Source organism: Salmo salar, chromosome 04, assembly GCF_965601325.2.
Source record: "Salmo salar chromosome 04, fSalSal1, whole genome shotgun sequence".
Lineage (NCBI taxonomy): Eukaryota > Metazoa > Chordata > Actinopteri > Salmoniformes > Salmonidae > Salmo > Salmo salar.
Genome location: NC_138294.1, coordinates 20741046 through 20763106, shown reverse-complemented (window position 1 = coordinate 20763106; position 22061 = coordinate 20741046). Strand labels below are relative to the sequence as shown.

The 22061-nt window shown below is 43.0% G+C and overlaps 1 protein-coding gene across 3 annotated transcripts in view; it reads left to right on the top strand.

Moving 5' to 3' along the window:
• The window catches only part of LOC106610215 (mineralocorticoid receptor), a 102063-nt gene extending 80546 nt beyond the window's left edge, over positions 1 to 21517 (top strand). For all 3 annotated transcript variants that reach the window (XM_045716588.2, XM_045716589.2, XM_045716587.2), the window contains exons 5-9: positions 442 to 801; positions 2735 to 2879; positions 8415 to 8545; positions 15881 to 16038; positions 17516 to 21517. In XM_045716588.2, coding sequence (XP_045572544.2) covers positions 442 to 801; positions 2735 to 2879; positions 8415 to 8545; positions 15881 to 16038; positions 17516 to 17671 — 950 coding nt within the window. In that variant the 3' untranslated portion in view covers positions 17672 to 21517. The remainder of the gene's footprint in view (positions 1 to 441; positions 802 to 2734; positions 2880 to 8414; positions 8546 to 15880; positions 16039 to 17515) is intronic.
• Positions 21518 to 22061: the final 544 nt, after the last annotated feature.

Here is a 22061-nt window from a genome sequence, read left to right as displayed (position 1 = left end):
CTGAAAGTTACAACGTCCCTGGAGAGGCAGAAAAGATGTCTGTTAGGATATCTTGAGCTCTACTACATCTAACAAACAGAAATCAAAGTGCCGATAGAATATTTTATTTGAATTTTTGATTTAACTAGGCAAGTCAGTTAAGAACAAATTATTATTTTACAATGACGGCCTTCCCCAGCCACACCCTCCCCTAACCCTGATGATGCTGAGCCAATTGTGCACCGCCCTATGGAATGGTCAATGACACTTAGCTTCCAAAAGTCCAACAATTGCCAAACAAAGTTACGCTCAAATTCAGCTTGAATATTTGTAGCTACTTTAGTACATACACTACTTTACATGCTCTCTGTCAACAGAACATCTTTTGAAACACCACAATGCAGAAACATCATGATAAGTTCTACTTTAAGTTGGAGCATCATTCTCTCTTCCTCCCTACAGCGCGGAAGTCTAAGAAGCTAGGCAAGCTGAAGGGTGTGAACGAAGACTCGACCCCCACCAAGGAGGGGGGGCAGACGTGCCCTGGATCTGGAGGTGGAGGGGGGTACTTGTCCTCGGGAGAGAAGGAGCTGAGCACCAGCCCCACTAACGCCCTGGTGCCCCACGGCCCTGGAGGTGGGCTGGTGACCCCCTACCTGCCCCCCTCCATCTGCAGCGTGTTGGAGCTGATTGAGCCAGAGGTGGTGTTTGCGGGCTACGACAACACCCAGCCTGACACCACCGACCACCTGCTGTCCAGCCTCAACCAGCTGGCTGGGAAACAGATGATCCGCGTGGTCAAGTGGGCCAAAGTACTTCCAGGTTAGAGTGAGATACAGTATCTTCCTTTTTTTTCCCTAATATTTTTGATGGCTATGGTGAAGGAGGCCAAACTACTTCCAGGTTAGACAGACATGGGGGTTCTGGATGGGATTGGGCGGTACGGATGTAAGGAATAGTGGCTTCTTTTCCTATACAGTAATATCTTTGATGTGGACATCTGAAACAGATAAATGTCTCGAGTCAACATATTCCGATCCTATTCCGTTCTAAATGCTTGGGGGCAGAGACATGGGTAAATCTCTGAAGTGGGCGTATTGGCTGTTAGTGATTTCTCCTATCATGTATTTTATACTCCAGGGATATTTTGACATGGTGTTGTATTATTAACATTTGCACCTTCTGAATATATTCGGCAGTAATTTTCCCGATCTCGTTAGGAAATTATTCTGCAATGCTTTAATGAGATCAGCGATGGCATCCTATTTAAAGCGAAAATGTAATCAAGATTGAAGATTTGGAAACAGAGCTAATTTACATTAATCAGCCCTTTATAAATAATGTAAATCGAACTCGTTTACACAACATTTTACTTTAATATACTTTTTATTAAAAATAAAAAAAATTGTTTTAAAGAGGAGTTCGTTCCTAAAAACTGTCAGTTGGTGAAATATTCAAAAGATGCCTTACAGGCATACATTCACAGGTACCTCTGATGCTGTTTAATTCGCTGTATTGCAAATATTTGATACCTCTTCCAGGGTGTCTGCTTCCCGTATCCGGACGTATAAATAGAAAGACAGACACAGTAGGTGGAAACCAGCCCCTCTCTCTCCCCTTTCCCCCTCTCTCTCTCTCTGAGTCTCTCTCTGACTTTGAAAGTTCCACTGCATTCAGTTTACATTTAGACTTAGCTCTGCTAATAAAGCTCAGAAGCTCAACTCCAGAAGACTCACACTAATAAGGCAGACTGCTTTGCACTACATGGCTGCTGTAGACTATAAACAAGCCTTGTACTGGACAGCACAGTGCCACAGTACACAGGAAGCCTAGTATATGCTGTGAGCAGCATCCTGTACCGTAGTCACTGTTAACAATATTGACTTGTTGAGTGTCTTCAGCCAGCACTTTGATGGGCGACCCAAAAGTTTATATTTTAATAGGCATCTTAGACCCAGCTATAGATTCTTCCAGGGAGCACCATTGATGTACAGTAAGCCAGTTATTTGAATCAAGAGATTTTAGTCCTTTTAAAAAAAAAAAGCCACAGGCGTAGCCAGCAATACAACCCACACACTGATTCAACAATGAATTGATACCGTGACACATCGCGGGCTTGGCAGCGGTTGCATGGCTGACGACTGACATGCAAAGCCTGGAATAGTACCTAAGCTCTGATAAGTCACTTTCAGTTGCAGCATTCGCATCCTCGTTGGGACTATGCATTATAGAATGAGGAAGAGTTTATATGTAATGTTCTGTATGAAGTTGGAGTGAGAGATTGGCAACTTTCCCATTAGTCTATTTAAGGGCCCACATAGACAACAGGCCAATAATTAGAAGCCTTGGGGGATTTTGTGTAAAACAACACCGGGCGAATACTCTGCAGCGGTTTGTTCATGTCTGAACAAATATTGGTGCTGGTAGGCACCTAGCCATATGCTATATAGTACACACGAGAGAGAGAGAGAGAGAGAGAGAGCGAGAGAGAGAGAGAGAAAAGATTGGGTGATTGCCTCATGAGTTGTTGTACCTGTCTCTCTCTTGGTATGTCATTGGTCCTGCATTCACTACTGTACTCAATTTAAGACTCACTACCTCGCACCGTTTCCCTTCCCATCAGCCCCCTCGATTCAATTCAATAGCCTTCATTAACAGTGGACTTCAGGGACTTTCATTGCCAAATCAAACATGCAGGAACATATCACATCAATAATGGTCCTCCCTCTCTCTCTCTCCCTCCCCTCCCTCCCAGGTTTCCGGGGCCTGCCCATAGAGGACCAAATCACCCTGATCCAGTACTCTTGGATGTGTCTGTCCTCCTTCAGTCTCAGCTGGAGGTCCTACAAACACACCAACGGACAGATGCTCTACTTCGCCCCCGACCTCGTCTTCAACGAGTAAGTCTGTCTACCACCGACCTAGTCTCGCATGCCACACTTGTACAGAAAAAAAAGTTATAGAGTTCCGAACAAAGCCAAACGGCAAGTCCGTAGTTCCTACTACTTCTCTCCGAGTGACGACGGGCTTGAAAAAACGGCTCAGTGTTTTCTGACTGATAGTCGGATAACCCTGCTCCCTAAAGCAAAGGCTTTTGTACCTCTAAATGGATCCTCGATCCCCAGAGCACAGTTGATCAGAGCGGAGCGGGGAGTCAATGGGGCGTGTGATCCGCTCTAATATATTTGAACAGGAGAACAGGAGGAGGAACTGTATATGGGGCAGCTGCGTATTGGAGTTGTGGTGCATGACTGGTGCATTGAAATGGAGGGTAATGGTATGGGACCTGGACAGGGCCAGGGCAGAGGGATAATACTGGCCCCTACAGGTGGCTGGGGAAAGTGCATCAAGCCCAGATGGAGTGGAATTGATAGTTGGCTTATTTGATTTTGTAAAAGAAAGACTTCAATGCAATGTTTCCTGGCACACACACACAAAAATGACAGACAATAATGAAGTCATTGCAGAGACCAAGTATGTTTGGATACAATGTCATTACATGTAAAGTAAAATGAAAGTTACATTCTATCATTTAACTAATACCAGTTACCTACAGTAGATGTCTTCCTAAGCATGTGCTGCTGATGCATATTCTAAGAACTTCTGAAATGCCTGTGTGTGACGTAGTCACAGTGGAACTGCCTGTCTGAATGACAGATGGTCCAGGTATTCTGGGTGATAATCCCCATGAGACGTATCCTACACCAACTTGATTTACTGCATGGCCTGGATGTCAGCTGGAATGTCCACAGTGCTCTGTCACGAAAACCTGCATGTCACCCTAGTGTCCCCACTATCCCCAGTGTGTCAGTGACTGACCATGGTATCAGGCCAAGGTCCCCAGTTAGGAGGAAGGCTATAGCATGTCCCTGTAGAGATAAGAGACGTATAGAGACACTAACCCGTCTGTCGCTCTATAGCGACGAGTAGAGAAACTAACCCGTCTGTCGCTCTATAGAGACACTAACCCGTCTGTCGCTCTATAGAGACACTAACCCGTCTGTCGCTCTATAGAGACACTAACCCGTCTGTCGCTCTATAGAGACACTAACCCGTCTGTCGCTCTATAGAGACACTAACCCGTCTGTCGCTCTATAGAGACACTAACCCGTCTGTCGCTCTATAGAGACACTAACCCGTCTGTCGCTCTATAGAGACACTAACCCGTCTGTCGCTCTATAGAGACACTAACCCGTCTGTCGCTCTATAGAGACACTAACCCGTCTGTCGCTCTATAGCGACGAGCAGAGACACTAACCCGTCTGTCGCTCTATAGCGACGAGCAGAGACACTAACCCGTCTGTCGCTCTATAGCGACGAGCAGAGACACTAACCCGTCTGTCGCTCTATAGCGACGAGCAGAGACACTAACCCGTCTGTCGCTCTATAGCGACGAGTAGAGACACTAACCCGTCTGTCGCTCTATAGCGACGAGTAGAGACACTAACCCGTCTGTCGCTCTATAGCGACGAGTAGAGACACTAACCCGTCTGTCGCTCTATAGCGACGAGTAGAGACACTAACCCGTCTGTCGCTCTATAGCGACGAGTAGAGACACTAACCCGTCTGTCGCTCTATAGAGACGAGTAGAGAAACTAACCCGTCTGTCGCTCTATAGCGACGAGTAGAGACACTAACCCGTCTGTCGTTCTATAGCGACGAGTAGAGAAACTAACCCGTCTGTCGCTCTATAGCGACGAGTAGAGAAACTAACCCGTCTGTCGCTCTATAGCGACGAGTAGAGACACTAACCCGTCTGTCGCTCTATAGCGACGAGTAGAGACACTAACCCGTCTGTCGCTCTATAGCGACGAGTAGAGACACTAACCCGTCTGTCGCTCATAGAGACGAGTAGAGACACTAACCCGTCTGTCGCTCTATAGCGACGAGTAGAGAAACTAACCCGTCTGTCGCTCTATAGCGACGAGTAGAGAAACTAACCCGTCTGTCGCTCATAGAGACGAGTAGAGACACTAACCCGTCTGTCGTTCTATAGAGACGTATAGAGTAGATAAACTAACGTCTGTCAGCCTATAGAGACCTAACGAGTAGAGAAACTAACCCGTCTGTCGTTCTATAGAGACGTATAGAGTAGATAAACTAACGTCTGTCAGCCTATAGAGACGTAACGAGTAGAGAAACTAACCTGTCTGTCACTCTATAGTGACGTGTAGAGAAACTAACCTGTCTATCAGCCTATAGAGATGTGTAGAGTAGAGAAGCCAATCTGTCTATAGAGACGTATAGAGTAGATAAACTAACCTGTCTGTTGGTCTAGAGACGTATAGAGTGGAGAAACTAACCTGTATGTCACTCTATAGAGACGTATAGAGTAGAGAAGCTACTCTGTCGCTCGATCTGTCTGTCGGCCTACCTTTGTCTGCCCGTTTGTCTTTCTGTCTTATGGTCTGCCAGTCTGTCTGCCAGTCAGTTAACAGCATCAGTATGTCAAACAATCCATATTTTCTCCACGTTTGTTCATCTCTAGTCCTCGAGGAGGAAGCAGTTTGTCCATCTCTAGTCCTCGAGGAGGAAGCAGTTTGTCCATCTCTAGTCCTCGAGGAGGAAGCAGTTTGTCCATCTCTAGTCCTCGAGGAGGAAGCAGTTTGTCCATCTCTAGTCCTCGAGGAGGAAGCAGTTTGTCCATCTCTAGTCCTCGAGGAGGAAGCAGTTTGTCCATCTCTAGTCCTTGAGGAAGCAGTTTGTTAACTGTATGGTTTCCATGGCTCCTTAGTGACTTCCTTGTCTTGACATTGTTTAATGAATTGATTGGCTGGAGCTGGATAGTCCGCCCACTTGGATTTTTCGTCCTAATTTAGTGAGGTCTACTGATTGAGAGAGAACAACAAAAAGACAAATGCGCTCGATGTCAAAGACAAATACATCTAAATTAAAGAGCGACTGCCTTCAAAAAGCAACGAATCCCTTTGAAAACTATGTGCCATCTATATGAGTCAGAAACGGTTATTCTAGTGTCATAATTGACTACAACGTGTAAATAGGATAATTTTGGTCATAAAGTCAGTCTCGTCTAAAATGGCATTTGGAACATCTGTGCGTCACAACATGTAAATGAAGGTTGGGTTTTGATTTGGCGATTTGTCCATTTGCCCACTAACATGGGTGAACAGCTGCAGTGATTGCATTCTATCCAATAGCATAGACAGTGAGACAGACCTACCCAGCAACTCCGACTTTGTTTACATAAGACAACACATCACACATTATTTACTTGAGAAATACTGCACCAAATACCTTAGTTAGATGTAAAATTGCACTACTAAAACATCGTTGGCATAAACATCAAAATTAATGAAGGATTTCTTGAGTTCTTATATTTATTCTGGGGATTATGAAATAGTGAAATAGGCTTCTGCATCTACAGTGTCTCATGGCGGACAAACGTCATTAACCAAACGCAGAATCGGTCAGGAACACACTTCCAAGACTGAAATCTCATCTTTCTAATGAGCAATAGAAAAACACACGTGCCAATCTGTGTTCAGTGGCTCTTTAAACTTTATTTATGCATTAATGTTTGATAATAGCTTGCAATATCTATTAAAACGGTTGTTCCAACTTTTGGACCCAGAGTGGGTGCATCTAGACCTCCTCTGTAGCGATTGACAGAGGAGGAGGGTCAAGAAGGTCATGCAAAGATCCTTCTCGACCCAAGAGGACGGAAGATAACGAGGTATAAACAAGACTCTGAAAGACGTTTGCCAATAATATCCAGTGACCCCAAGAAAAACAACTCACAATACAAACTATTGTATTTCAAGCGGGGGTTATACAGTTGCTCTGTCTATCAGAGATATTCACAGAAGTGAAGTGAGTCTGACTTTTTACATTTTTGAAGTCCTCACTCTTGCTTCCTGAATCTCTCTCCATGGCAACGGTGAGCACAGGAGAGAGAAAAACCAGGGGCAGTGGGTTTTTTCTCATTTTGGGCAATGATTCAGCAAAATTGATTTCAGACAAAATATGTAGAGACTTTTTATACTCAGACCCAAGGTTCTCCAAATAATGAAATGCAGTTTGCAGAACTTCAGCCCAATGCTACTCCTAAAACACATACCTTTTTCATGTTCTTAAGTTAGTCAGACAAAGTCAGACAGACAGAAATAGTCAGACACTCAAAGAGAACGAGACACACACACACACACACACACACTCAGCTAAACCAAGCCTCATGCAGCCAGATGTACATTGTATACAGTAAACTAATTGGACTAATTAGTATTTTAAACCTGCTTTATGCTTATAATGAGAGCATATGCACCAATTCTCCCTTGTTGCTACAAATCTGTTGCAGAATGTTAAGACTGGTTCTATCCACAGAGCAGAATCTCCCTCTTCTCTGTCCTAGTGTTACGATGTGGTTTCTGCAGTAGCATCACATGAACTGCGTCCCAAATCGCACCCTAGCCCCATAGGGCTCTGGTCAGAAGTAGTGCACAAAATAGGGCACGGAGTGCCATTTGCTATGCAGCCCTATGGTGAACTCCCTTTCAAGTGGAGCTACACCACTTGCATTTGATTATTCCAGTCTCGACATGATGGGTGATTTAAAGTGGAGAAGGTGGCTTCCAAAACCCATAATTCCCTGGGATTTGCAGCATCTGCATAACACATTGCTTATTGGCTCTCCATCTGACCCAACCTACTCTACTGTCCCTCTGCCCCGTTGTTGTTGGTTGCTGTTTCTGCACATTGACAGGATTGAGATCAGCTTCTCTGATATGGTGTGTGAGTGACTATGTTTAGGAAGGAGTGTGTATGCTAGTGTGTGTTTTCATGTACCATGACTGGGGTGATGCAGTAAGTCTTTCCCAGCCTTTACACAGCATACTGAAACAGCTAAGTCATCTGCGTTGTGTTACTGTGTGTGTGCAGTGCTCTGCACTCTAGAGGAATTTGGCTCTCAACTCATCCTATCTCAGCGAGTAGAATAACTATGTGGAAAGATGTTCCAAAGGGTTGAGGCGCAGTAGTATGTGTGTGTGTGTGTGTGTGTGTGTGTGTGGTGTGTGTGTGTGGAGGGGGGAGGATACAAATATGTTGTATGTTATCATGTGGTGGATGGTGGGAAATATACATATAAGAGTTTACTTGGATGATTCGGTGTTTTGGGGATATTGGCTGTATTTTATGGACATCTGAGATTAGTTTGGCTGGACACAATACAGGCAATGCTAATGGGAGCTTACTGAGCCATCCCACTTGGCACAGATGTCAATTCAACTTCTATTCCACATTGGTTCAATGGAATTTCATCGACCTGACGTGGAAACAACGTTGATTCAACCAGTGTGTTTCCAGTGGGAATGCACTCAGTTGTTCTTAGAGATAAACTTACAGCACTGTATAGTGAGAGCAAGAACCAATACGCCTCAGGCACTGACCAACCATCCTTTCTCCCCCCTCTCCACCAGGGACCGCATGCAGCAGTCAGCCATGTACGACCTGTGTCTGGGCATGAGGCAGGTGAGCCAGGAGTTTGTCAGGCTGCAGCTCACCTACCAAGAGTTCCTCTCCATGAAAGTGTTGCTGCTGCTCAGCACAGGTAAGTCAGCTGAAGGTGTGTGGAAGGGGGAGTGGAGTGTGAGTTCCTTTGCCAGAAAAGCATCCAACTCTGAGTGTGTGCATACAGCAGTGTGTTGTGTGTGTGTGTGAGAGAGAGAGAAAGAGAGTCTATATGGTGTGTGTGTTGTACCAATCAACAGCTAGCTGCAGTGAGGTAGTGTGTATCAGCCACATGTCAGTATACCAGCAGGTTGACAGAGTAAATAACAGGTACATCACTTGTCATTTGTTTGCCGAGCTTGGAGTTAGTATACATTGGATTAGATGATGGATTAGTATACATTCTAGGTATGCACGGCAAGCGGGATTGGGTGACACTACAGGATGCAACGATTATGCTATACTTATACCAACCTGTCATGACACTAATGTGCCAGAGAGAAAGAGAAGAGAGAGGGCAATCGATGGAGAGAGAGAGCGCGAGAGGTAAAATAGTGAGAAAGTACACAGAGAGAGAAGAATCTCAGTGTGAGAGAGGGATTTACATTTTAGGCGTTTAATCAGACGCTCTTATCCAGAGTGATTTACAGTAGGGAGTGCACACATTTTTGTACTGGTCCCCCGCGGGAATCGAACCCACAACCCTGTCATCACAAGCGCAATGCTCTAACAACTGAGCCACACGGGACATAAAGAAAGAGAGACCCCCATATTGTTTCACCATATGGCAACTGAGGACAAGGTTCTTGTTGGCATCCAGCAGTAAATGCAGTCGGGGCAGAGCAGGCAGGCAGGGCTACAGGAGGGCAAGGCTACATAGGCCAGTTATGGGAGCTATTTTGGGAGGCCAGGCTTCAGCCCTCTGCTCTGCTTTGAACTGCCGCCGTGCGGATTTGTAGGAATGTTTATTAGACTTGTCAGGCAGGCAGGGCCTCCGTTTGGAGGATGCTGGGTAGTCTCACGTGGAGCCAGAGGCAGCACTACTCAGCTTTCCATGGATTTCTGCCCGATTGATAATGGAAGCCTGGCTAGGAGTGTTGTTAGAGCAAATAGAGCGGAAAATGACAAACTATTAAAGGGATGCTTTGGGATTTTGACAATGAAGCCATTTATCTACTTCTGCAGAGTCGGATAAACTCATGGATTACGTTTGTACGTCTCTGCATCCAGAGGAAGTTATTAGAGGTAGTTTCGCAAGCCAGTGCTAACTAGCGTTGGCAATTGCGCCAACGCTAGTTAGCAACTTCTTTCAAACTGCACGGAGAGACAAACATTGTATCCACAAGTTCATCTGGCTTTGGGGAAGTAAATACAGGGCTTCGCAGCACCTCCACCCCCAAACTACTTCCCGCAGCTATGATCCCTTTAATACAAAGTGACATTATCGACACCTACTTTAGTTGCATATTGCTTTATCTACCTGCAAGGGGCGGCAGGTAGCCTCGAGGTTAGAGCGTTGGGCCAGTAGCCCAAAGGTTGCTTGTTTGAATATTGGAGCCGACAAGGTAAAATATTTTATAATAATCTGTTGATGTGCGCTTGAGCAAAGCACTTAACCGTAATGGCTCCAGGGGTGCTCCAGCGACACTGGCCATGACCCCACTCAGGGGATATGCATTAAAAAAATGTTTTGACTAAAATGTGTATCTTAAATTAAAATGAGATCAATCAATGACATAACACACTTGTGTAATTTGAACTAAATTAGATTTTAGTCCCTAAATTCTAAGCATTCCCAAAGGGCATTGACACTGGCCTGACATAACCTGCGTGTCAGTAAATTCATCTGAAAGCAGGAGTGCTGTTGGAGTGGAAATGGGACGGTGGGGAGAGGATGGATGGAATGGAATGTGAGTGAATGAGTGAGTGAGAGTAAGATGGAGGAAGAGGTAGAAAGAGTGAGATAGAGAAAGAGCACAGAAAGAACGAGAGAGCTCTCTGGTCCGTCTGTTGTTGTTGCCTCTTCCCTCCTCATCCTCTAGAGCCTCTCCAAAGAGCCCTGCTGTACTTAATAAAGCCCAGTCAAGCACTGGGCAGCACTCCAAAACCTGCTGTTTTTCTCCTACTTCCTTCAAACATGGCCCAAATGGAGGGAGAGAGAGAGAGAGAGCGCTGTGGTGATCTGACTGATCTTATGTGGCTGCATGAATCTGTCAGAATAGTGTTTTAGTAGTGTCTGTCAGAGATTGCATCCTACTGTAGGTCTTCTTGTGGATGATGATAGAGGTTCTCATTTTAGCATCTCAATCCTTCTATACTGAAGTGACTATTATGTTGTTTACTTTTTCGGTTTGTAAAAGGCCATTTCATCCTCTTTTAATATGTGACTAACAGTGAAATTAGATCTGATACTTTCGAGGCAGAGACAAAACATTTCCAGCTACCAATTTCCTCCATATTCTTGAGCACAGACTGTCACCAACTAATGAAGAGAGATAAGGATAATGTGTGTGTGTGTGATGAGTTACTGTGGAAAGGTGTTTACAGAGAAGTAGTTGTGTGTGGAGCTGTTTTTTGTCTTTGACCTTGGTTAAGGTTTCACTTGCCCTGCAGTGTCTCATGAGACCCTGTAGAAGGGGTGTGATCTGATAAAAACAGATGAACCCTTCAGCTCCACAGTGATAGTCCATGGAAACATTATCCTTTAAACAATCCTCCGTAATAGAACGCCCCCTAATAAATATTGTGGTAGATGATTTGGTCATAAAATGGTTTCTAAACTTGACATGCATTAGCCTCGCTCGCTAGGTGGGTGCTACACTAATGGTAGATAATGTGAGTTACCCCACATAAAGTAAAGTGTTCTAAAACTAGTAAAAAAAAGCACTCTAATCATTATATAAACCATAATCCATTATTATAATCAGATTTATTTGTCAGATAGATAATAATCCTTTGAGTGTTATTCATTAGGGGGGCTGTTTTTGACATTGTTTTATTAAAAGTTTCCGGTGCGACAGGATGCTATATCTTTCTGGATCAAGTTTTATCTAGGAGGAGAACAGTCTACAGGCATATTTGTACGGCAGTCTTTATTTATTGAAATACCCTGCATTTCCCTTTGTAAGCCGGTACATCATGGCTTGAATCAAGGCCAAGACACAGTCAGTGAGGTATGAGCTGGTAAGACTAAAGCAGGAAGCTACATGTCTACCATGTCGTGTGTTTAACGAGGATATTTTCACAATGACACCCAATATAATATATAGCCTATGTACGGAACACATCAGGAGGCAGAAGCAATGCAAGTATTTCTAAGTTGTGAAAATAAAAAGGAAAAGGGTTCAACAGGTTGCAATTCATAGAAAATCCTGGGTCATATTCATTAGGGAGCGCCGTAGCAAAAGGTTTTGCAATGGAAAATGAAAACAAGCGTTCTTATTGGACAAGTTCAGGTATAGATAGTCCCGCCCTATTTCAGTCAGTTGTTTTCTTCCATTTGGTGCTTATTGTTATTTATTAAACCCGGGCTGCTTAAGAAATATGGATGTGCGTGCGTGAGTATGACACATCTAGGTTGGGTACCTGCGTTGAGTAATTGCCCCACTTTCTGCCGGCCACGCCCCTAAATGACCCACTTTCTGCCGGCCACGCCCCTAAATGACCCACTTTCTGCCGGCCACGCCCCTAAATGACCCACTTTCTGCCGGCCACGCCCCTAAATGACCAACTTTCTGCCAGCCACGCCCCTAAATGACACTTTCTGCAAGCCCTAGACACTAAATGCCAACTGGAGCCGAATTAAATTAGGGACTGAGTCAGTGGGGCAAAAACAAAGGGCCCAAATGTGGCACTGGTTTTAGCATGTTCCTGTTAATAAGGGCCGCGAAACAGAAAGAATAGAATCCCTCTCTCTCGCCTTGATGCTTTTCCAGAGAGCTCTCGTTATTGCTTTGTCGTTCTTTTGCTCTTGGTCTCTGCTAGGTTTGTGTGTGTGCGCGCGTCTGTGCATCTCTCACGGTGTCCATGCCTCTGTGTGTGTCGTTTGTGTGTCGTGCCTGCATACGTACGACTCTGAGCATTGCCATTCGCTGAGCGATTTCCTCCAAGATGCAATGCTAACGGACAGGCTCTAGTCCTACTCTTGCCTCTGGCTGTGTGTTCTAAGAAACAAAAAGTCTTGTCAACTGTATTTTCTCACATGGCTCTCAGCATCAACAGGTGTGTGTTTGTCTGCCACATGTTGGTTTAGGTTAAGTCTTCAAATGCATAGCTTCAAACTAGGCTAATTAAACATAAAATCAAATCAAGTGTATTTGTCATATGTACATGTCACACATGGTGTACACAGTACAATTAAATGTTTACTTGCAGGTGCACCACATTTACTACAGATGGAGTATTGTACAGATGTAGGATCTTAATTTGAGCCAGTTTGCTACTGCAGGAAATGTAATCCTGCAGCAACAGGAAGTGTGAATTATTATGTGGATTATAATGAATGGACATTGTTACAGGGCCGGTAACAGAGCGAATCAGTTGGACGGGCATTTGATTTCTAAAAACAAGCCCGTTTTTTTTCAGGAATTGTGTGTTATAGTAAAGACCACAGGCAGCTCATAGTTTCAAGTTTGGGGAAGTTTACAATTTAGCCTACCATTTCTACCGATCTGCGTTCCAGTTATGGATTATATTTTATATAAAAATGTTTGTGGAACAGTTTCATTTCAATAACGTTTTTGTTTCTCAAAATTGTCACGTAATTAATCATAAAAATCTGAATCAAAACGATAAAATCTAAGAGTTTAAATTCAACTAATGCAAGAGCACCAGCCTTTGCCATATGAACACATTGATACACCGTGATCCTTTGGCAGCTAAAGAAATTAGTGCATGTTACTCAGATAGCCTATAGGCCAAAGCAGCAGTAGGCCTATAACTTCCATCGTCAAGTAAAATACATAGGCCTAAAGACGATTAATAAAAAAACGCTGATGAAAATCACACATTTAAGATCATTTTCACTGACAGCCGCAACTAAATAATCAACTAGGCCTATTGCCAAGCGCGCTGCCCAAATTGCTGGCTTCCCAAATAGGCATAGGCCTATGCATGTGATTTGAAACAATCCACAGTTTAAAAAAGTATGACATGCCATACTCCTTTTGTCCAGACTGTATCAGATACATGGTCTGCACATACAGAGACAGAGGGGTGCCGTTTCGCTCACGCTGATACTTCATCTGAGATTGAGTCTTTCTGTCAGCGTGCATCTCAGTCAGATCAATATTTCAATATTTCATTTGGATGGGCAAGTAGGTACGGTAGGGCGGGCCAGACCCACTAAGGCTCGCCCATAACGCCAGCCCTGCATTGTTGTAGTGGTTGATACATACAAGGGAAAATCAAGTCTGGAATTTCAAAGTGGTATTAACAAACTTCAGAAGCTTTTTTAAACCTCAAATACACTACATGTTTCAAATGGCCTGCATAGCAGGAAAGGTCTCCTGTAATAGGGTGATCAAATTAAGATCCTACATCTGTATATCAAATGCAGGCCTCAAGGGTCAAAAAGGTGCCTCAACTCAGCCATAGGCAACCCAAAAAAAGACCTTTTTAAAAATGTAAATTAAAAAAGCTATCAAAACTGACCATAGAAACAGTACAAGGAGAGCAGCTTGTCATTAGCGTACCACTGTGAGGCAGGTCGAGCCACGCTGTGACACCAGAAGGATCTAGCCAGGCAGGTAGCCTATCCTCCTAGACTGGTCCTAGATCGTGTTATCTCCTAGGGTTATTGTCATCATGTTGGCAAAAAACAGATATTGGACCAGGCAAGTAGCCTAGGCTTCTAGACTGATCCCAGATCGGTTTGGGCTGTCTTGCCAACTGATATGGTCACTGTCATGTAATGTTTGGATCAGATCTGGGACCAGGCAGGTCCTAGACTGATCCCAGACCTGTTTGTGCGGCATGATTATTCTGACCATAGGAGTTGGCTATACAGCACATACAGAACTGGGACCAGCTAACGCCACGTCTGACCATAGGAGTTGGCTATACAGCACCAACAGATTTGGGACCAGCCGGGCAGGTAGCCTATTAACCTGGGCTACGGTGTGTCAGCCTTCTCCCTATGAAACAGGATGTCAATTAGACTTTAAAGTGTGTCATTTGGAACAGTTGGTTGCTCTGGTTTGAGGTAATCATTACCTGAAGCTGCTTAGTCAATTACCAACATTAGCTAGAGAACACCTGCCTCAGTGTGCCAACACGGTGTGTGTGTGTATAGAGTACCTAACTAACACTGTCCCGTGATATTGCACTTAATAAAACTAAACAATTGTTTTTTGACCTATAGATCTGTTTTCAATATATGTCTGAATAACATGTTATGTCTCTGTATGACCATAATAACGTAGGTTACTGTGTACTATGATAATTGACTGTAGTAGTAGCAGCTATGATAATCAACAGTGCACAGGAGGCTGCTGAGTGGAGGACGGCTCACTATAATGTCAACAAAAACATAAAAACCATGCTGATACAATTCCACTGATTCCGCTCCAGCCATCCCCCCTCCCCAATTAAGGTGCCACCAACCTCCAGTGCAACAGTGGAATAACAGTTGCAGAGTTGCAGGCTACTAGTGATAAAGGCACAGTGCTGGTTAGTTTGATTACCGTACCTGCAGCACTTTGTTACACCACAGTGTATATCAGAAGTGTTCCTGTAGGCCTACACTCGAAGAAAGATCTAAGAGAGACTGTTGGGAGACTTGAGACAGACATTCTTTGAGGAGAGACGAGGTGTTTCTTAATCAGTTAGCCAGCCCGACGCGGAATGTCATTTAAGATGAGGTTGGCAGGCAGCCATATCGCCGTTAGTTTGTCCTCTACGGAGATATGAGCGAGGGAGAGAGAGAGAGAGAAAGAGAGAGAGCGAGCTAAAGGGAAAGAGAGATTTAGAAAGGGAGAAATGGAGAGGACGATACCTGTATCCATCCTGAGAAGACACATCTAATTTCTCACTTAAAATACTCTGTCTGTACATCCTGTTTCAATATGTTCGGCACGCTCTTAGATAGTCATTTGACTGACGCTGTAAGTCAAAAAAGAGGACAACTACCATGTACTGAATTAAATGGGCGACGTGACAAAGGGTTGATGTGGTTGGTCAACAATGGAAAAAAAACAATGAAAAAAAAGACAATGAAAAAAAAGAGTAAAAAAGGTAATTGATTAAAATACCTGTTATGACACCTTATGTCATGGTTAGAACTGTAGTGTGTATGAACTGTAGGGTGTTCAAATCAAATGTTCTCAGTAAGGTCAAATTGCCATGTGCTTATACAATACATTTGTCTTGCGTTATGTAGGCTAGTTGTTTACACCTCCCATTAATACTTATCTTTTGGCTTCCTCTCTCCTCTCAGTTCCCAAAGAGGGTCTGAAGAACCAGCCAGCGTTTGAGGAGATGAGAGTGAACTACATCAAGGAGCTGAGGAGGTCTGTGGGCAAGGCCACCAACAACTCTGGACAGACGTGGCAACGCTTCTTCCAGCTCACCAAGCTACTGGACGCCATGCATGATGTAAGCACTGGACCCATATCACTGTATAACTGTATCCATAACTTCAGGCACTGTACCCAGCGCCACATCACAATGCCAAGTCCCATCAACAAGCCTTTTCTATGCTATGCAGACACAGAGCAAGTTCAAATAGCAGGTCCCCATCACTGATTGGAGTTTAACAATGTAAGGTAGCATCTCTGAAATAACATATTGCATTCCAATGACTAGCCCTAAAGAGTGTTTGTTTTGGAATAGGCAGAGATTGCCCTGTATTGGTGAATGAATGGAACATGGAGGAATCAATGTCCAGGCTCAGAGTGGTGGCCTGGTGGGTCAATACAACTGTGCCCCTAACTAAATGCACTGAACGCACTGACTGTAGGGGTTATGCAAGGACAACTTAGCATGTGGTGAAACATTAGGAGCTAGAAGCGTTAGGAAAAATACTCACATCTCGCAAATGCTGGGAAAAGTCCCTGATATTGGGGCTATGACAGTCTAAAATCAGTCTGTCAAACCATACTTTTGAAGGAAGTAGGATTTGAAGTGAAGGTATTGGGAAGTTCATTAGATCATCAGGCAATAATCGTGTTATTTTCTACACAAGATCATACATCTTCATTGCTGTTCTTTCCCCCCCCCCAGTCTGATTAAGTGCCTGGTCTTGTCCACTCTATTCTAATGAGTCCTGCACTGTTTGTGGACATTGTAGACACATACGTGTTCCTGAGAGTCTTATCCTTCAGTGATGGGGTCCTAATATTTTGTAGCTTAAACCGCTCAAAAGAGAGACGCATTTGTAGGAAGAAAACAGAAACCGCTTTGTTTATTACAACCGCATCTAGCAGCTACCGGAGGTTACTGACATAACCCTGGTTCTATGAACCAAGCAATTATTAGATTTATTTTTACCCAGAGTTTCCCCTCGTGACCCCATTTTCAAATCATGCAACCCTAGTTTGGGAAACAATGCCCTATATAGAAGAGGAAGTATAGTCTATTGAGAATCAGTAGCACCCCCTAGTGGTATGTCAGACTCATGACCCCTAACCGATAAACAATTAGTCATATCAATGCCATGACAAAGTTAACCTAAGGATCTGACTATGGTAGGTGGCATCACTCTAACGTACGGAAAAGTTACCGAACACACCGTCAGAAAAGGGGAATGCCAATTCAAGGTTTCCCAGGGCACAAAGTTGACCCCAACTTCCAAGAATGAGGCTTTGATTGTACTGTGTATTATTCACACTTCATGATAAGCCAATGAAAACCCTATGCAAACACAGCTGGATTCTATCAAACTACAACTCTCTCCTTCCCGCTCTCCCCCCCCCCTCCCTCTCTACCCCTCTCAATGTGTATTTATTCCTTGTGTTCTTTTTTCTACATTCATCTCCCTGCATTGTTGGGAAGGACCCATTTCACTGTTAGTCTGTATGTGACAAATAACATGTTATTGATTGATCCCTCCCTCTCTCTTTCTGTCCTGTAGCTGGTGGGGAACCTGCTAGACTTCTGTTTCTACACGTTCCGTGAGTCTCAGGCTCTGAAGGTGGAGTTTCCAGAGATGCTGGTGGAGATAATCAGTGACCAGATACCAAAGGTGGAGTCGGGCAACACACACACCCTCTACTTCCACAAGAAGTGACTGTACTGAGTCCTTGGGAGGAAGAGAGGAGAGAGAGAAGGAAATAACGAGAGGGGGAGGAGTGGGAGAGGAGGAAGGCCCAAGGAAGGACCCTAGCCTCAGAAGTGGCCTAACTACTATGCCAGCCAGTCGATCTGCTGCCCCCTCCCCTTTCTCAAATGGGACAGGAAGTGACACTTGAGGGGCAGGAAGTGAGGTGGAGGAAGTAGGAAGTTGAGTCCCCTACACTGCAGTCTCCGTCCGCCGGTTAGAGGTGACGCTGAGTGAGTGACATCTCAGAGCCAAGGAAAACGCACTGAGGACTTTTCAAAATGTGACAAAGAAGCATCCTGACCCTTAGAGCCCCCCCCCAAAGACGATGATGACAATGTTTTTCTATGGATACGAAGCCATACATTTTTTTGGTTGCGCTACAGTCCATACGTTCACAGACACACGTGTACAGTAATGCAGCACGCACACAGGTAGACAGTAACACCACACCATCTTACCATCCTGAAAAATGTCAGATAACTTTGCTTTTGCATTGATTCATGGATACTAGTACAACTACCCTGACAATATGGAAAACAATGCTTAGATGTTGCTATGCAGTGTATTGTCATTAGGTTACATGGCAACATATACTTTTTTCATGACAAAGACTAAATGTAGGGTTTCTGTGAGAGGATCAAGGTCTATTTGAACATACTCCAAGGGCTATACAAGCTTAACAATAAACTGAATAGTTGCATAAAAAGCTAACCAATTCCACTTTTGTTCTGCAGTGGTGTGCATTACAACACCCAAATGCCCACATAATTCAAATTGTTTTAACGTTGTATAACGATCAAAAAAGTAACTCTTATTAATATGCAAAAACTTCAAAATGAAGAATTTTCAAAGTATGGTGTTTTGTGTGATCCGGTGTGAAAAAAGTTGAGTAACAATTAAAAGTGAATCTGCCATGTCATACGTAAAGGCTTTCTGATATGTAGATGATTAACAACGCAACCTTTGTCAATAGATTAATTCCATTCAAAATAGGTGGGGGAGTATGGAAAAACCTGATGGATTCACAATTATGACTTTCCCTCACATCGTAACGCGTTTGACGGCGGTACACCCAGTTAGTTATCCAGGGGTTCTCAAAACTTTTTGGGGCTGTGACCTCTTTTCATAGCAAATTCATCAGGAACCCATTCATAAATCAGAACACAACTAATGACTAAAAATAGCATAAAATGATTTTTACTAGGACTTTGGCAGTGCCTGGCTGGACGAACCAAGTCTTGGGCCCTGGGAAAGACCATTTTAAAAAGGCCCTTGGCATCGGAGAGAAAACGTTGCCGTTTTCAAGCTAATTTCCTGCAATTCGACACATTTTGTCATGGGGCAGATTTGTTGTAGCTTTAAAGCTAATATCCTAAAATTCGACACATTTTGCCATGAGGCAGAGAGAAAACTTAGCTGTTTAAAGCTTGAATTACAGTGCATATTAAAAAAAAAACATTTTGGGGGAATACAAGAATAATAAATGTGGAATATTGATAATTGGTTGAGTACTGTGGATACCAATATCCCTGTGAGCCTCCCAGGCCCATGTTTCCCAGGGTTAAGAACATCAATTGTACAGTAGATTAATAATATTGTATTATTCCACAGATCCCTTGGCCCAGATTTGTTTAATCTGTTGTTAGTAATAATAAAAATACAAAAATGAATGATATATATTTTGAGATGTTGAGCCCACTTTGAGAACCCCTGAGATACAGTATAGTGAAAACATCAGCGCACCCATTTCTTGGTCTATTTCTACATACTTACAGTGCATCCAAACCAGCACCCTTTGTGAAGTCAACCGACACTTATCTACCGTTTCCAGAAATAATAACAAAGCATTTTGTAAGTGTTGTTGCAAAGGTTTTCGGTTTCATAAACCAGACATTTTACACCTAAGGTGCTTCTTTTTGTAAACGCAAAGAAGATGAAATAAGACTTTTCTGGTAAGTAACACATGTACAATTATCAGCATTAGATACAGGGTTGGGTAGGTTACTTTCTAAATGTAATCTGTTACAGTTACTAGCTACCTGTCCAAAATGTTAATCAGTAACTTATTTTGGTATTACCCAAACTCAGTAACGCAATCTGATTACTTTCAGGTACTTTTGGATTACTTTCCCCTTATGAGACATTAGAAGACGACAAAAATAATCCATCAAACGCATTGTGTGTGTCATCAGTGGTCTCCGACTTGTGATCAGACCCGCTCAGGTGGAACAAACTTAAAAACTTGCGCCTTTCTCATAGAGAAAACAGAAAGGTGTCGTAATGTATTTTTTTCACAAACATCCATTCTGAATTTAAAAGTAATCCAAGAAGTAATCTGTTTTTAAAAGTAGGCATCCATAATCAGATAACATTTGTGCTGGTAAAGTAACTGATTACAGTTGCATTTTTTTTGTAATCAGATTACATGTAACTCCCCAACCCTGATTAGATACAATAACAACCTTCAAACATACTGTATGATGTTGATATTGGAACTGGACGTTGGAAAATGCCATTACTCTACAGTCACAGTGCTTTCAGTAAATGCATAATGTATTCAAATTTACCTGGCAAGCGGCAAATACATACAGTAAATGTAATGGCACTTGCTTAGGTTACAGTCACATTTCCCCCACTGTTGTACAGAAACTGTTTTGGAAGTACATGTTGATACTGCTGATAAATGATTGACTCATTGCATTGGCCACCTGTCCTGATTTTGTGTTGTCCATCTTGCCTTTGGGCCAACTCTAGATGTATGGCCAGTCATCTGGAGCATTCGTATCAGACCTGGGTTCAAACATGATTCGAAACCTTTCAAACTACTTAGAGCGTTTGCTTTAGTCTGCCGGGACTGTCAGGTGGGTGGGGTTTGCATTTTTTGGGACATTTCAATTGGTTCCATTGCAAAAGTCACGCTCAATTAAGTACAGCTAAAGAATTTGAAACAATTTCAAATAGTACTTGAACCCAGGTCTGATTCTTACTAGTTTCACACCAGATTGACTGACTGCTTAACCATTGTGGAACACTATGATGCTACTGAATAGCGTGAGAGATAGTCGTTCGAGAGGAAAAACAGAGGAGGCGTTTGGTTCCATCGTTTCACCTCGTTTGTGAGTGAGTGTGTGTGGTTGTTTTGTTTTTTTCCTGGCAAGCACGAGCAAAGTTGATCTGCTTTTTTCAAGGGCATTGTTAGTTTTCCTATGTTCTATAGGATTCTGCGGAATATCCTAATTGCCTGAATTAGATCTGTACAGAAGAGATGTGACAATTGAGGCATTAACCCAGCTAGAACGTTGTGTGTCTGGTTGATAATAACTAAATGTGAATATATACGGGGAGACCCTGCATGAATAAGGCCTATAGTTTAAAGGGATAGTTCACTTCAAAATGTTAACTCCCCTTTAAGGTGGTGTTGGTGTTTCACTATAGGTTTTACTTTGTAGGAAGCTGTCCAGAGTTGGACGTATAGAACAGACAATGGCAGGAGGATCACGATGAAAGAAAAAGCCAGTCCCGATGCTTAAACGGTCTCATTTTGCAGTCTCTCCCTCCATGTCCCTTTTGTACATTGCTGTGTTAAAGTTGTGAACTGAAGGACCCTAAAGACACGCTGTAAAGAACTGCTATTCTTTTTTTTCTTGTTTTGCTCCTCTTTACCCTCTCCTTTTTATTTTAAAAAAATAGTGTCAAAAAAGGTTCATAGGACGAATGGGGAAAGTATTTTTGAAAGAATTATATTTTGCTGGAAACAATATTTAAGTACTTTGTCTAAAAATAAAAAAACATAACTTTTTTTGTAAAGTGAAATGTTTATGCATGCTTCTTTTGATGAGATGTTTACATTGTATTTAAGAAGGGAAAATTGTGCCTTTTTATCTCACCTGATTTAACATTTTACAGTATATATTGTAAATAATACAGAAAGTCATTATGTTTGAGTAGCGTAAAAAACATTTCTATTTTAAAGGAATAATCCGGTCAAAAACGATATTTTGGTATTGGTTTCATTAGTCCACTGTTAATCGTTTAAAAAAAAAAAAAAACATCAGTCAAGTTTAAGACGTAGGATTTCAAGAAGCAAATGCTGTCGTGGGGGGGGGGTGGGAGGGGGAAGAGTTTTGAACAGTCTTTCAACTCGTAATTCCAGGTCGGAAACTCTGGCATATTTCTAGAGCTCCGACTTTCTAACCCTGAAGATCACTGACATGATTTTACCCCGTTTTTTTGTCTTGAAAGCACCAAAGTTACACTTCGCTTATTGAAAAACGTATATCTTGAAAACTTGACTGCTGACATGCAAAACATTGAGACTGTATCACCAGGGGTCTAATGAAAGAAATTAAATATAGTT